At 39.3% G+C, this 16,354-nt stretch overlaps 1 protein-coding gene across 1 annotated transcript in view; it reads left to right on the top strand.

Moving 5' to 3' along the window:
• Positions 1 to 16,354, top strand: part of LOC122669190 (flowering locus K homology domain-like) — a 29,176-nt gene that overhangs the window by 9,481 nt on the left and 3,341 nt on the right. Inside the window, exons 2-3 of the mRNA XM_043865886.1 lie at positions 2,204 to 2,493; positions 6,766 to 7,018. Coding sequence (XP_043721821.1) covers positions 2,212 to 2,493; positions 6,766 to 7,018 — 535 coding nt within the window. The 5' untranslated portion in view covers positions 2,204 to 2,211. The remainder of the gene's footprint in view (positions 1 to 2,203; positions 2,494 to 6,765; positions 7,019 to 16,354) is intronic.

The raw sequence follows: 16,354 nt of genomic DNA, 5'->3' as shown, positions 1-16,354 counted from the left end.
TTTGGAAGGGCTCTGACTCCTCCAGGTTTCTTCATCCCTTGAGTTGGGCTGCAGTGTGCCTTCCTAAGAAGGAAGGAGGTCTAGGCATTCGGCGTATCAAAGAAGTGAACTCAGCTGGTATCTTCAAGCTCCTCTGGAAGATAGCCTAAAAAAAGAAGAGCATTTGGGTTGATTGGATTTACTCGGGCCGCCTTTGCCATGATTCCATTTGGACTGACTCTGTGGGTTTCGATGCTTCTTGGGTTTGGAAGAAAATCATTGCCAGCCGTCATTTGGCCCTTCAAGTCATTCGCTCTACCATTGGTGATGGTCAGTCTACCTACCTCTGGCTTGACAACTGGCACCCTATGGGAATTCTCGCTTCATCGGGTTACCCCGATCCATCTACTCCTCGGGCTTACATAGGCTTTCATTGGTAGCTGATATTTTAGATCACAATGGTCGGGCTCCCCATCTCTCGGTCCTATCCTCACTCCTATCCGGAATGACCTCCATCCGGTCACTAGAAGGGTTGCCTCAAGAGGTGATTGTGTCAATTGGAACTCCAACAGCTCTTGCTCCTTCTCTTCCAAGGCTGCTTGGAATTTTATTCGCCTGAAAGACCCCTTGGTCCCTTGGCACAGGCTCCTTTGGTTCAAGCATCACATTCCTAGGCATTGCTTTACAGCCTGGAGAGTTTTCAACAATTGTCTCCCTACTCAAGCCTTTCTTCGCAGCCGCCAGATCTCAGTTCCTCGTGCTTGCTGCCTCTGCTGGAACAATGATGAAGACCTGAACTATATCTTCTTTGATTGTCCTACTGCAACTGCAATCTGGAAGGGTGTGCTCCTTAAATGCTGGCCTGTCAGAGGCGTATTCTTCCCTTCGCTAGAGAATGGATTTGGATTGATATGACTTTCGCTGGCTCCTCTTCTTGTGACACGGCCGGGAAGATGGCTTTCTGTGCTACTCTCAACCATATTTGGATGGAGCGTAATTTGAGAAAATGGACTTCCATCTCTCGGCCTTTCCAAAAGATTTGGGATTCCATTTCTTTTGAAATTAAAGCAAAACTATCTTTACTTCCCCCCTCTACTTGTAAAGACACCCATAGGAACAGGACCATTGTTCAGTCCTGGGGTCTCTCAAATGTCTCCTTGGTTGCTCCGGCTAATGCTTAGGCTGGCTGGTTGGGCTCTTCCTCTTTAGGGCCTTTTGTAATTTCTTCTCTTCTTCTTTTGGTATTGAAATTCTTATTCACCCAAAAAAAAAAAGGGAAATAAAGAAATAAAGAAGAATTACATAATAAGGCAACTAGTGATAGAGCTAGTTCCTAAACTACCCCTATTACATGACTTCTAACATTAGGGGCATTCCAAGATCAGTGAACTGCCTCCTTTGGTGTGGTGCCAGATTCTGGTCTATCATTACCGGTGGCGTGTGAGTCACCGTGTTTACTTCAGTATTCTTTGCTTGGTAGGGCCTCTTTGTCCCACTCGTCCTAACTTATATATAATATATAGATATAAACAATCAGTTGCCTGGCCCCCTTGGCTCTACCCATGCTCTGTTACTTTGATGCAGGCTTAGTGTATGGTATAGTCAAATTGGATTCCTCTTGGTGGTTAAGTTTTCATATTTGTTATTGTATTGGTAATTTTCCTCATCGGCAGTAGTCCACTTCTTCTCTTTGTGTGTTGGTGGGTGGGTGTTTGTTGGCCTTGGTGGTGGTTTTTTGGTGGGTCATCTTGATTGGCCACATATTAAATTTTCTTGCCACTTTGGCTATATGACCCATCATTCAAAGGTTAAAGAAGCATTCAATGCATGGGAAGGGGCTATAAATGTGAAACTCAGTGTGATACGGTATCATGGACAATTCTCACAGTTCATTTGCTGCCAACTAGACTACCAGAGCCATGTGGAGGCTTCATGGTTCTCAATATTTTTTGTTAGCAAAATATGGAGCCTCCCGATTAAAACACGCTCATGTTCACTTATTTTGAATTGTAACAGAATGTTGCTATAGCATTTTTCCTGCTTCCTGTATATAATTATTTATAAATAGGGATAACATAAATTTTAGAATTGCCGTGATTTTGGCTTTTTTGGTTCTACATTCCAGTAGAAAGCTCTTATGCTATAAAACATTTATTTATGGACGATGTAAATTTTGTTATTGGGTGATTGTATTAACTAGCCTCCATCGTTTGGCATTGTCCAGTGTAACACATGGCTGCACCAGTGGAAGATTTTAGTGAACCTGATATGTCTGTTATGCCTGGAAATTCACATCCTCAACCCAAACGAGGGCGTGATGATAATTCTGGAATTACTGGCAGTGAAAAGAGGTGGCCTGGATGGCCAGGGGAGAGTGTGTTCCGGTTACTGGTTCCAGCGCAAAGAGTTGGTGGTATTATTGGTCGTAAAGGAGAGTTTATTAAAAGAATGTGTGAGGAGACGAGGGCTCGCATTAAGATTCTGGATGGTCCTCCAGGCACTTCAGAAAGGACTGTAAGTTTTTCTAGAATGCTGCATAATTTTAACAGGAACTTGTGAATAATCTTCCAGTCAAGGCATTTTAGGTGCTCAACTGCTCATTGTATAGTACCTTAATTATCTATGTTGGCGATTCTGTACAGCATTCATCTGGTGTTCATATTTTGCTTCCAAGCCAACTTTTAGTTTTAACATTTCATAGGTTCTACGTGAAAATTGTAGTTAGCAATGCAAATATATGAGCTTCATGCATGTGTGGGATTGTATAATGCAAGCATTTTATTTTCAGGTGGCATACATGATTTTACTGACCATTTCGTATAGTTTTTGTTTCTCTTTTGCATTAACTTACTTCAATTACTTGAAGATCTAATCTCTTTTGCTATTCTAAGTGGTTATTCTATTATAGGTAATGATAAGAACTTGTCATTCTGAATTCTTGGCTTCAGGAATTCCTATATAACTTGAAGTGACACAATAAAAGCTTTTTCGATTCTTTTATTAATCGATTTATTTGCAATCAATTTTGCATAATAGGCAATTGATGGCAATATGAGATGGTTAGTTATCGTTTAAATGAAAGTATCTTCTTCCGTTATTCATGGATTATGAAAACTACTGTACATCACAACGCTGCTGGCATCCCATGGTCTAATGGATAACTGATGCATGTTCCTGTGTGGAACATGAGGCATCCATTATAATTTGTAAACTCCTCAACTTCGACTCTCTAAAAGCAGACAATTTAGAAGTCAGAACTTATGTCTTTGTACTGAGGGCTCTTTAACTAGCAATCTGATACAGTAATAAAAGATTAAAGAATCTCCTATTTCTATTAGTCATATATATATTTAAATATGATACAAAGAAAGGTTAGAGAATATCACTGATAATAAACATCATGCTATATTCAAAATATATTTGTTATGTTAAAAGAGTTAAAATGGTAATGAACATGAAAAAGAAATGTCACCTTAAACAAGGCATTAATCCAAGTACAGTGCGTTTCATCACAATAACCAAGATGAATCTGTGCAGGTTCTGTCCGTGAACCTAAGGCAACAATTCAATCACCAAAGTGACTTCATGTTAGAAGAAACACAGGTCCAGATTGCAGGGATCAGAATTGAGCATTACAAGTGCTGAAAAGTAGATTTGATTAAGCACTCAGAGATACCTTGTATGGACATCTGTACCAAGAAGCTCTGCATTTTATCTGGTAACTTCAAAACTTGGTCGACTGATTGCCACACATGGTCAAACTCCTTCAGAAGCGTCCTATCGTAATTAGTTAACATACATGTGGGAGGTCATTCTTAATCACCCGAATAAAATACTTCCTAGATCTCAACTGAATATATTCATTTAATAGGAAACTCAACATTAGTCAATCACATCTGACTAAGTAATTACAAGAAACTAGTATTAATAATAAATTTTGAAAGCACATGCATTGGGTATCAAAGTTTCACGATCTATAAAATGCTTCTAGGTACTTAAAATTTTTTGATGTTATTCACATGGAACTCAAAATTCAACCCCAAAAAATGAAAAAAAGAACTCTAATTTCTGTATGTCCGTCCAGCTTGTTCTCTTTATTTTTAAGTCAAGTGAATGCTTGATGCATTGGGATTTTAGAAATCCCTCTCTCATACATGACCTATAACCCGAAATGTAAGTTGCGACATTCTCTTGGTGCTGATAAATCCTTTTGTTGGTCCATGTATATCAATATTTGTATAGAAAGAAACTCTATGCAACTTTTGGAATGTCGGAATAGCTTTCTTCTCCGACCATCTGTTATAATTGGTAAATAAGGTGGGGGTCTGGGCTCTCCATTTACCAGATCCAACCTAAGAAATTTTTTAGATCTAATATCTTTTTTAGCCGACGATTGTAACAATCTGATCTATATCTTCCAAGGGCTGTTCGTTTCTTTAAATATGTAAGTTGATTGTGATTGTCTGTTTTTTTGGCATAGAATATCACCATCGTGGTGTAGCTTATTTAGTGTTGGATCTAGACGACTTGAGCATATTATAGTAATGTGAATTACCATGTCTTTCTTTCCAGGATTAGCCTAGGTTTCTCATCCTAAGACATCGACACATTTTTCTAGTAGCAGATCATCATAATTTTCTTATAAATAATCATTGGTTGATATATTTGGCCAGTTCAAATCGCATGGGAAAGAATTAGAAATATGGTAAAATATGTTCTTATCCACCAAGGAATTAAGTAATTTATGAGGCTACCTGATATCCAAGTTTTAAATTACTATAATGGAAATGACTTTTCCTATGTGTGAAAGTTATAGTTATCTGGATTGCGTAAGCTGCCAGTCCCTATTTTGCGGCAAAGGTTCTGAAACCAATGATATAATTTAAGATCATGAGGTTATGTTTTGATGCTAATGGAATAGATGAAGGTTGTGGCTGTTAATTAAGAAATATGCTTTGGGGGGGGGTTTATATTTTAAAAGCTGGTTGGTGGGTCTGGATGTATTGGCAGCATTTTGTGAATATTTTACACCAAGTTATGTTTAAAGTAAAGTACTTAGGATATGCAATTATATATATCGACATATATCAATCACCAAGTTGGTGAATCGTCACCTTCATTGGTTTCTAGAGGGAAAAATATTCTGTTTGAGTGATCCTAAGCATTTTAATAGCCTGCGGGAATGGACCAAACTAGAATCCTTGTAAACAAAATTACAGAGAATTGAAGATAAATCAATGTGTTATGTTAATTAGGTACTGCCAGTTAGCAATTAATGTAGTGAAAAGTTCCTTTTCTATACATAATCCATGGGAACTGCATGAATACTGGCATACTGCTGACACTATGGACGGGGAACTTCACGATTAACTGTCAACCAAAAAAAATCTTGATTATTTGGTTGCAGTTTGGGGTAGACTGTATAGACAGGATTTACTATTTTTGAATTAGAAGGCTAAGAGATTTATTGCAAGGAGTAATGGTCAGGGTAGGACAGTAGGTGATGTTTCCCTTACCAATTTTTGGAAAGATACATGTTGCAGAAATCAGATTTTAAGGTTTGCTTTCTGGACATCTATGAGTTAGCTACATAAAAAGAGAACTTACAGTCACTAATTAAATTGACTATTCACGTTGGTAGGATGATACCTCATCCTGGTGATTCTTTTTTCAAATTTTTTTTCTCTTTAAAATGGTCCAGTACAGATGCTGAACAAACTCTGAGGCAGATAAGGATTTGATCAGCCCTTAGAACCTGGGGATTTGGAACTGCAGTCGCAAACATTAAGAATAAGAAACCCACAAAGGGGAAGAAGGAGCTCATAGCTGTGCCATAATTCAGATAAAGCTGATACTGATTTCTTCATTGGACGGTTTGGGTGGACTTCGCCGTTCTTTCCCAAATAAAATATAAAGGGTTGTATCACATCGAGATTTTGATTTGTTTTCCCCCCCCAATGAGATGGCGAATTTGTAATCTCTGTCCCTTCTTCTTTCTGAATCGAGGCCTTGCCTGCCTCACGTCGTTCCAACTAGGTTATTGTCCCCCCGTGCTTACTTAGCCCAAAGATTCTTATATACCCCGATTTACTGACTTATAACAAGGACATACTTGTTCACTACAACCAAATGTTGAAACAATTAGATGACTGAAATGACCCCTTGATAACATTACTAATCAGAGTATTATGGACCAAAATTATAAATAAAAGAAGTAATAAAAGCTAGGGGGAACTGTAGACATGGAAGGTGCCTAATTGAATTAGAACTCCATCTAATCATGCTGTTCCAACTTCCAACATTGTTTCTTCTCTTTCTGCCTTCCTCGTGTCAAAACTGATGCCAAATAAAGGAAGGCCAGACAAAGAGGGGGAATATTTAAGGAGAAATCTTAATCGTTAGCTGTTTCTGGCCTCTGCTTCTTCCCTTCTCATTTTCGGAGGCGATACCCCACTTCTGTTGGGTCTCGGTTTACTGTCCTTCTGCTTCTTGTTTTTCTTCATGACAGCCAAATCTGGTGCAGATTTGAATCCTCTCGTTCTCTTTTCTTGGATATTCAGTTTCAAGTAACCCCTGCAGATTTCTCGACTTCTGTCCTGCATCGTACTCTACTCTACTCTACTTTAGATATGCTTATTTGAGCTGTATATTGTTATTGGATAAAATATCATCACTTACATATGGTATTACTACACTTTGAAGAAATGGATTTTACATACTGTTGGTGCTGTTCCTTACCCCTGAAAATTGGGTATTGATTGTTCACTATTGTTGATGTTTCAAAAGGTAATGATTTCAGCAAAAGAAGAGCTTGATGCTTCTCTTCCTCCTGCAATGGATGGCCTACTGAGGGTTCATAAACGTATTGTTGATGGTTTAGATGGTGATGTTGCTCATGCTCCACCAAGTGGTGGTGGTACTGTATCAACAAGGCTGCTAGTTCCCGCTGCACAAGCTGGAAATCTAATTGGAAGGCAGGGAGCAACCATAAAGTCTATTCAAGAAGCATCTAATTGTATTGTTCGAGTTGTTGGGCCAGGTACTCTTTGTTTCTGCTTAATGCAATGCTTGATGTTTGCTTTGTAAAAGTTTATGACTTGTTTTGTCCCTGGCTTTTGTTTTTTCTGCATTTTCTTTTGTTATTATTTCTGTCATCCTGTATTGTGCTCTTCAGAATAATGATCTGGCTTTGCTTGATACCCCCTCCCACCAGGGCCAAAAGAGGGGGGGGGGGGGGGTGGAACCTTAATTTGCATAATGTTATATGTTATAGGTTAATAAGTAGGCTAGGGCTTTAGTTTAGTCATTGTTGGACTAGTTTATTAGTGCTGGCCTGCTGGGGTCACATATGATTTTTCAACTTGTTACTTATTCTGAAATTCAAGGTCTGGACCTTAATGTTTATATATATATATATATATATATATATATATTTCCTTTTCTTTCTGGGAGTTTTGGGAGCGGGGGTATAAGGGTATTGCTGTACAAGGCTGCACAATTTGTATCCCCTTTGAAATCTCTCTCTCTTACATTAGAGGTCATGTGAATTTGAAGGCATTCACATGGGATGAATATGTAACTACTGGCAGCTTCGCTTTTTTAAGCCAGTTTACTCTTTTATTTTTGGGAGGAGGGAGGAGGGAGGAGGGAGGAGGGGGGGGGGGGGGGGGGAGGAGTCAATTTATACTGGTATAGCTGAAGAAACACATGGCCACATGTCAAAACAAACGCCAAAGAAACACGAACCAGAAACAAAAACAGAGCAAGATGACACAGAGATTTAACGTGGTTCACACACCAATATGATGTGCTACCTCCACGGGCAAAGCTGAAGATGTTTCACTATGTAATGGAAGAAAGTTACAATGGAGATCTGATGACATCACAAGAGCTGTTGGCTCTTGTTAAATTCGCAAGAGCCAACGACTCTTTTTTTTGTTTCTCTTTCCCCCCTCTATAACGTCTCTTTCCTCATCCCCTTTAAATATATGTTTGAATATTTTGAAAAAGACTTTTGAATCCAACATTTTGTAATTGGAGAGCTAGTGAGCCCCCTTTGAGAGTTGAGGGAGTTCCCGAATTTTCTTTTGATCTTGTATGCTATTCTATTAAAATACTTCAAATCTCCTTCTACCTCAATTCTCTTTGCATTTTGAAATTGGCCTGCATCAAAATCTCTCAAGTACACCCCAAAACGGCGTTGCTAGCACTCTCTTCTCAGAACCCTAACACAAAAGACCCCGAAAATCGACTTCTAACTTGGTTAGACAACAAGACATGAAAAATAAGGTAATACTCCTCCAAGTGGGTCGGTTCGTACTTCGTACCATACCACAGGGGCTTCGCCCCCCGCACCCCCAAACAAGATAAGTATGGGCCCCTTCGCTACCGTCACAGACCTCAGATAAAAATCCCATTTGGGTTGCCACCAAAAATGTTGATTCGGTTCAATCTTTGAAACGGGTATAAGAATTTGAGACACACATAACACCACACATGTTGGCTTAGCTTGTATTTTGTATGTGAGCTTAGTGTCACAGCCTTAGTCTTCTACATGGTCCTCTATTGAATATAGCCATGCCACCTCAAAACGACTTTCTTGAACCTTATAATGTTTCGGGGCAACTCTCAACTCAGCTTTAATATGGAAGAGTGATTTGATTTAGATTGAAGGAACTAAAAGAGCTAGGGGCAAATCTAAAATAACCCTAGGAGAAGTAGTGAGAAAAGACATGCATAGTTTAGGCCTTATAGCAAGTATGACCTCGAAAACAGCTAATTGGAGAGCAAGGATCCATGTAGCTGACCCCATTTAGTTGGGATAAGGCTGAGTTGTTGTATCAAATGATCTGTACTCAATTTGAAACCAGATTCACGATTGTTTGACTGGATAGCGGGGGAGAATATATGTTTGGGGGACTTGAGGCTGAGTTGTTGTAACAAATGATTTGTACTCAGTTTGAAACCAAACTCACGATTGTCCAACTGGATAGAGGGGGAGAATATATGTTTGGGGGACTCCAAAAGTTTTTTTTAATGATAGTGGCATTTTTCATCAGCTTGCATGTGTTGATATACCTCAATAGAATAGAGTAGTTGAACGGAAGAATCACTACCTATTGGAAATCAATAGGAGTTCAGATTTTTGCATTCATGTTCCCAAAATCTTTTGGTCCGAGGCTCTTCTTATTGCCATGTTTTCTGATGAATTATATTCCACTACGTATTCTTGGGTCTAAATCTCCTTTGGAAATCTTTTCCTTCCTCCATCCCTCTAAAATTTATTGGTTGTGTGTGTTATGTCCATGTTTGTCATTATAACTTATAACCACTCCAAACTTGATCCTGATGTTTTCAAGGGTATCATCCTTGGATACTCTGCTTCTAAGAAGGGATACAAGTGCTTCCACCCACCTTCTTGGAAAAGACTTGTATCCATCGGTGTTACTTTCTTTTCCTCTCAGATGGCACCTCTTTAGGGGGAAAACAGTGTGAAGAGGTGTTGATGCAGCCATCTCCACAACCTTTCCCTATTCTACCTTTCTCCTTTGATATGGGGAAGTCTGATGTGGAAAAGACTATGCAATGTAGAGGATCCCAAAGTTGAAGGGGGGAGCTCAAGCCTGAGGGATCTAAGGGAAGCGAGAAGGAGAAGGAGCTGATTTTGTACAATAGAAGGGAGAAGAAGACCTAATAGCATCCCTTCTTTGATCCTCATCCTCCTCAACCTCTTGATCTAGGTAACACTTCATCCAATCCTCAAGAGTGAGATCTCCCTGTGGCTGTTAGAAATGGAAAATATCTTGCACTAATCATCTTATAGTCAAGTTTGTTTCCTATGATTCCATCTCCCCTGCAAGTATTGCTTACTCAGTTACCCCATTCTTTACCTTTGCAAGTATATAGTTGAGGCCATGGCTGACCTCGAATGGAAGGAAGCCACGTGTGAGGAGATGAAGGCTCTTGAGAAGAATGGAACTTGGGAGATGGTTGATCTTCTAGAAGGACCTGTTACTGTGGGATGCAGATGGGTCTTCTTTGTTAAACATCATTTTGATGGCACCGTCGAGAGATACTAGGCTATACTGATGGCCGAAGGATACTGTCAGGTGTATGGAGTCGGTTATCAAAAAACATTTGCTCTTGTTGCCAAACGTAACTCCATAAGAGTTCTCTTGTCCTTGGCAATGAATGAATTAAGATTGGCCCTTGTACCAGTTTTCATGGTGATTTGCATGAGGAAGTGTATATACGACTCCCTCTTGGTTTCAAGTTTCCTACAACAAAAGGGAAGGTGTGCAGGTTGAAGAAGGCTGTCTATGGTCTTAAACAGTCTCCAAAAGCTTGGTTTAGGAGTTTCAGACAACCAATGTTAAGAAATGGATAGTTGGATACACTCAAAACCAAGTTGACCACACTTTGTTCACCAAACATGGCAGCTGTAAAATCACAGCCTTAATTGTCTATGTGGATGACATTGTAATAACTGGAAAAGATCAAGAAGAACTGGGGAGGCTCAAATCCTATCTAGCCCAACAATTTGAGATCAAAGACCTTGGTGCTTTAAAATATTTCTTGGGAATTGAAGTTTCTAGGTCAAGAGAGGGGGTCTATAATTGTCAGAGAAATTATATGTGGGATCTCTTGAAAGATATATGGATGTTGTGTTGCAAACCTGCTGAGTCTCCTATTTATTCAAATCATAACCTTAGGTGATGATAGTGGTCATCCGTTAATTGGTGTAGGAAGGTACCAAAGACCGGGGGGTAAAGCTGATCTATCTTTCCATCACATGTCCAGGCATTGCATATGCTATTGGAGTGGTGAGCCAGCACATGCATGCTCTACCAACTGGTCATTTAGAAGTTGTATATTGCATTCTCAGGTATTTGAAGTCAGGCCCAGGAAAAGGATTATTATATACTAAACATATTGGCTTGCAGGTTGAGGCCTACACTGATGCAGATTGGGCTAGGTCGGTAACAGATAGGATATCTACAATTCTACATTATGGTACTGCACATTTTTGCAGGTGGTAACTTGGTCACTTGGAGGAGTAAAAAACAATCTATTGTTGCTAGGTCCAGTGCAGAGGTAAAATTTAGGGCAAGGGAACACGGAATATTGAACTCTTATGGTTAAGGAGGTTGTTTCAGGAATTGGGAGTTGATATTGATGGCTCTATGAGATTATATTCTGACAACAAGTGTATTATCAACATAGCTCATGACCCTGTGCAACATGATCACACAAAGCACATTGAGGTTGACCGACACTTCATAAAGGAGAATATCAACTCTAGGAGTATCTGAACACCTTTTTGTGAAGACAGGAGATCAATTAGCTGATGTCTTAACAAAAGGAATCAAATCTTCACTGTTTCATAACCTTTTGAACAAGCTTGGCATGAATGATAACTACTCTCCAGCTTGAGGGGAAGTGTTAGAATAAGAGTATTTTGGGAAAGATATGTAATGTTGCCTTGTATTGGATTATTTATGTTTGTAAGGGTATATCTGGTACTTTTAAAAGCCTTTGTAATAAAACTGGCTGAAGTGAGATCGTAGCTCACTACAACCCATTCTTCTGAAACGCTCCTCTCTTTCTTCCTTTTCTCTTCTTCTTCTTTTTTCCCTATGGTCTGTACTCCTTCCATCGTGATTTACAACTGGTCTGACTATATCTGTTCTACTGAATCTGTCAACTTGTTATATTGAAACTCAAAAAACTAATGTCAGTGGCCAATTGCCATGGTTTAAGAGACCCAAGTATATGTTTTAGGCATCTGCTGCTGGCTTAGAAACTCCTTCAAAGTTCTAGTTATGGAAGCTAAGAATTCAGTTCAACTTGATAGAACAACTTTTAGATTCTAGTTAGTCTGGGTTGTATTTAATGTCTTGATAAAGATTTTACGCTTCGGCTTCATTACTATAAAAAAGGTTCTAAATCTCGGTTTCGACCTGCCAAAAACCGAGATATGGTCGAAACCAGGTATTTTTTCCCAGCCAACTCAAGTTGGTGGTTTCGAGGCCTTGGAATGCTTTTTTTTTTTTTGCTGGTTTTTTCTTTACAGACTATTTTTGACATTCTAAACATAATGCATGAACTATTTTCACACACAAAAAAAAAAAACACTCAAATGGTACTTATGGTTATTGACCCAAGTTTACTAGTGTACGCTAGTACATTAAAGTGTACATTAGCCATATTATAAATACTAAGCTCTTTAAGTCTTAAAGTACTTGAAAAGTAAATAATTCATCTTAACCAAATAAAACATAAATTATACACACACTCACTCAATTCCAAGCGGAGTTTCTTGTTGGGTTTAATCCACGAGATGCGTACCGCTGAAGATGTTGGAGCCATAATGCACCACATATGTATCCCATGACTTTTTTTGGGCTCAATTGTTCTGATAGTCCATAACTGCCCATCTATAGGCCCCATCATCAACTTGTTTGAGATATCCCAATCTAGGGAAGGTAATGCAAATTCAACCTCGAACCAGGTAGAAACTAGTGAGAGATCGATTGCAGCTAGGATCAACACGATAAGGAACAAATTAAATAACTAAAAACTCTCTTCTTTTTTATTGTTGTTTTCCTATTACATATGAATGGAGAACATAAAGGATAAGAAGAAAGTAGAAGAAGATAAAGAAGAGAAGGGCGGGGGTTAGGGGAATGGCTCTCTCAGCCTAGGTCTCTCACCCACAACTATCCCAGCTGTTGAAACATAGAATTTCTCCCATAACAGAAGGCAACAAGGCCTGAAAATTTTGTTCTCCAAATTTGCTTCTATTACAAGAGGGGCTGCCTATTTAATGGAAGAAGCCAGCTTACAAAATTAGAAACTTAAGAAATAGAAACCTAATAAAAATAGAAACTAGGCTTTATAGTTCAGCTAACATGCAAGGACCAAAATTAGAAGCTACTAGATACCTAAACTTAATAACTAAGAAACTAAGTTAATAGCAGCTTGTTCATGTGAACAGTAAAAATTTTTTTTAAAAAAAATAAAAAATTTCTGTCTTGGTCTCTTATCTTCTTCATGCTTTTTTCTGGGTTGGGGCTGCCTTAGGTGATGCTCCATCAAACTAACAATAACTTGCCACATTCATCAGACCAGGCTGCCTCTCACAATAGTCGAATCCTACAACCTTGCTGGGTTTGTTTTGGGGCTTGTTCCTGCGGGTACATATGGATTTGTGATCTACATTAGAAGGGCTCACTGAGACTGTAAGGAGGTGGAGCCAGCACACATGGCTGGGTTGGATACTTGAAGATATTGTCGACAAAGGATGACCTAGCACCTGGCCCATCCCCATATCCATATGTAGCAGAAGATGCATCATGGCTACTCCCATATCCAAATGAACCAGTGTGCTCTAAGGATGCTCTACCAGCAAATCCACCATACGGTCCATATCCTCTTGAAGCCACTATCATGATGTTGTGTTTGCCTAGGGGTCTTTGGTATGAAGGATGGCACACACCAATGCCCAGATCCTCTAGTCTCCCCCAAACTCATGACTTCCATAGTGCCCGACAAGCTCGATATATCCATCCCAGTCCTAGATGCCTCATCAATAGGTCCAAGTCTATATTTGAGAGGATGTCGGCTGTAACCTCTCAAGGTAGGTGCACCATGATCCTCATCTTGTGTTGCATGAGTAAACTGAGTCTCACCTGTGAATCTCTGTGGATTTGGCTCTGGATCAACCGTTGGCTTCTGAATAATCCGGTCCTCATCTTCTAGGATGCTTGATATAGCTTGTAGATGCAGGATCTGTCGAAGTTGTGCGAAGAAATGCGAAGTTTTGGGCCAAAATCAGCCTCTTTTGACCGAATCCATCCTAACCCCTTGCTCTCTGTTGAAACCTTGCGAAATTTGAAAGTTTCGATCGAAACAAAGTAATATTTGGACCTGGTTCAACCATGTTTCGATTGAAACTGCTGTTTCGGTTGAAACAAATTGATACGAGTTGAAACCAGGTATTATTTGAACTCCTTGGACATCTCGTCTCGGACTCCTGCGAAACCGAGATATTTGAAGTTTCGACTGAAATTTGCTTCCCTGCTATAAAAATCTACTTTGTACTGACGGTGATGCAGTTAGGTGTAGGGATAATTGGAGATTTATGTAATTTATTATTTGTTTTTATCTTGTTAGATTCGTTAGTACCAACAAGGAGTTAGATTCTTAGTTGCATAACTTGCATTCAAACTTGTTTTCAGTTTTTGGTTCCAAGTTAGACTCCAAAGTTGTGGCGTAACCTGTTGGTTGCGGGTTCAAAACTTGGAAACAGCCACTCCTGCGAAGCAGGGGGTAAGGCTGTGTACATTTGCCCCTCCTAGACCCTGCAGTAGCGGGAGCCTCGTGCATTGGGACACACTTTTTTTTTTTAGAGTCCAAAGTTGATTCAAAGTCTATTTCAGAGTTTTAAGTATGAATAGGGGTTAGTTTGAGTCTTTATGTACTCATGTAACCATTGTATAGAATAGAGATTTGAAGAATGGGTTTACCTGCTGGTTACCGATTTTGAGTGTGTGCTCTCATCTTTTCTTCTCTCTTCTCTTCCTTCTCCCTCAAGGTACATACCTTTATTTCTTCCTGTGGTTCTGTATTCCTTTCCTCTCTCAGCTTCCCCTATTTTTTCTTGTTTGTTACTGCTGATATTCTGTTCTGGACCATAGTTCTAAATCTCGGCGATTTTGCTAGTTTTGAACCTACTGAGACGAAATGGTAGGTGAATCACCAGACATGCACTGTTTTGGTCGAAATTTCGGTGTTTCGCCAAAATTTCGGACTCTGGTGAAACAACACAAAACTATGCCTTGGCAAATACATTCTTTTGCAAGTTTGGGTTGAAAGATTCATCAGTTCTGCCTTGGAGGAGGAGAAAACACCTCCTTTGCTTGGATTTTTGCCACATCACTGCCTCAAACTGTTAGAATACAGTGCTTGAGGTTGCCACATCACTCCATAGAGATCAGTTGCTGCGTATTGGTGAAGATTTGGTTACATTCCACAGTTCCAGGTAATGAACTTTTCCCAAAAATGATTTTTTTTGCAAAAAACTTTATAAATACCCGATGTCGATTATAGAATTTCATGAAAAATTAATTAATATTATGTTTCTTCATTCAACAACAACAACAAAAAACTCAGCCTTATCCCAACTTAATGGGGTTGGCTACTTGGATCCAAAAAAAAAAAAAAAGGAGAATGGACACTGACAAATGAAAGGTGGCAAATGCAAAGAAAAAAGAAAGATAGAAGTAAGAGGAATGATGCACAACCCTGCAAGTCAGGAGAATCTTAGCTAAAGGGGGTTTGCTACATGGATTGCCCTCCAATAGACTATCTGAAGTCATACTTGGCACAAGACCTAAACTATGCATGTCCTTCCTCACAACTCATCTCTGCTACACAACTTCTCAATATGACATTTCTTAACTGCCCAACATTCTTCCCCATACATCATAGCTGGTCGTACAACAGTCCTGTAGAACTTACAAATTATTTATGATTGACCCCAAATATCTAAAATAGTCACTTTGCGGTATCTCCATTTCCCCAATTCGCACTATGTCATTATCCATCGTAGCATGGCTGAAAGTACACGTCATATACTCCGTCTTCGTTCTACTAATGTTAAATCCTCTTGTTACCAAGGTTGATCTCCATAGCTTTAACTTAGCGTTAATCCCTGCTTTTGTCTCATCCACACAAACGATATCATCGGTGAAGAGCATGCAGTCATACATATATTTAATTACATCAACATATTTACTCGACACCCCTTTCTTCACTAGAACATGTTGGATTAAATATTATGTTTGTTCATTCATGGTGCACAATTTACTTGCCTATTTTGTCTTCTAGTATTAAAACAATGCGTAGAATAGGCAATATTACATAAAGCATACAATAGGGTTGATCTTTATTGCTAAGGGTGCAAATCCCAAACACCACTTTGTTGTACTGTTCATGCAATATGAAGCTTTACATATGTTTATATAGGCTAAAACAAGGTTTCCCTAAAGTATCGGAGCCTAATATGGCCGTTTGCCCATCGGAACGGCCAACTGAAACAGCCTGCCAAAAAATACACTGTTTTGCCAAAATTTCAGTATTTCGCTCATTTCGGTCGGACCCAAATGGCCTACCGAAACAAGTTTTCGAACCATGATCTGAAGTTTCATTCCCAGATTCCTCTTTTTGCTGGGAGTTACTGCTTTTCAACTGAGATGTTACTTGTGATTATCACCAGGTTCAGGTGGAGAAGTTTTCCATAGTTTTTATCTGATTTTCTGACCTGATTATTGCCTGGATCTATAAAGGATTTGAGTTACGAATATAATCTCCA

The sequence above is a fragment of the Telopea speciosissima genome, chromosome 1 (genome assembly GCF_018873765.1).
Source record: "Telopea speciosissima isolate NSW1024214 ecotype Mountain lineage chromosome 1, Tspe_v1, whole genome shotgun sequence".
Taxonomy (NCBI): domain Eukaryota; kingdom Viridiplantae; phylum Streptophyta; class Magnoliopsida; order Proteales; family Proteaceae; genus Telopea; species Telopea speciosissima.
This window is presented reverse-complemented; position numbering and strand designations above follow the sequence as displayed.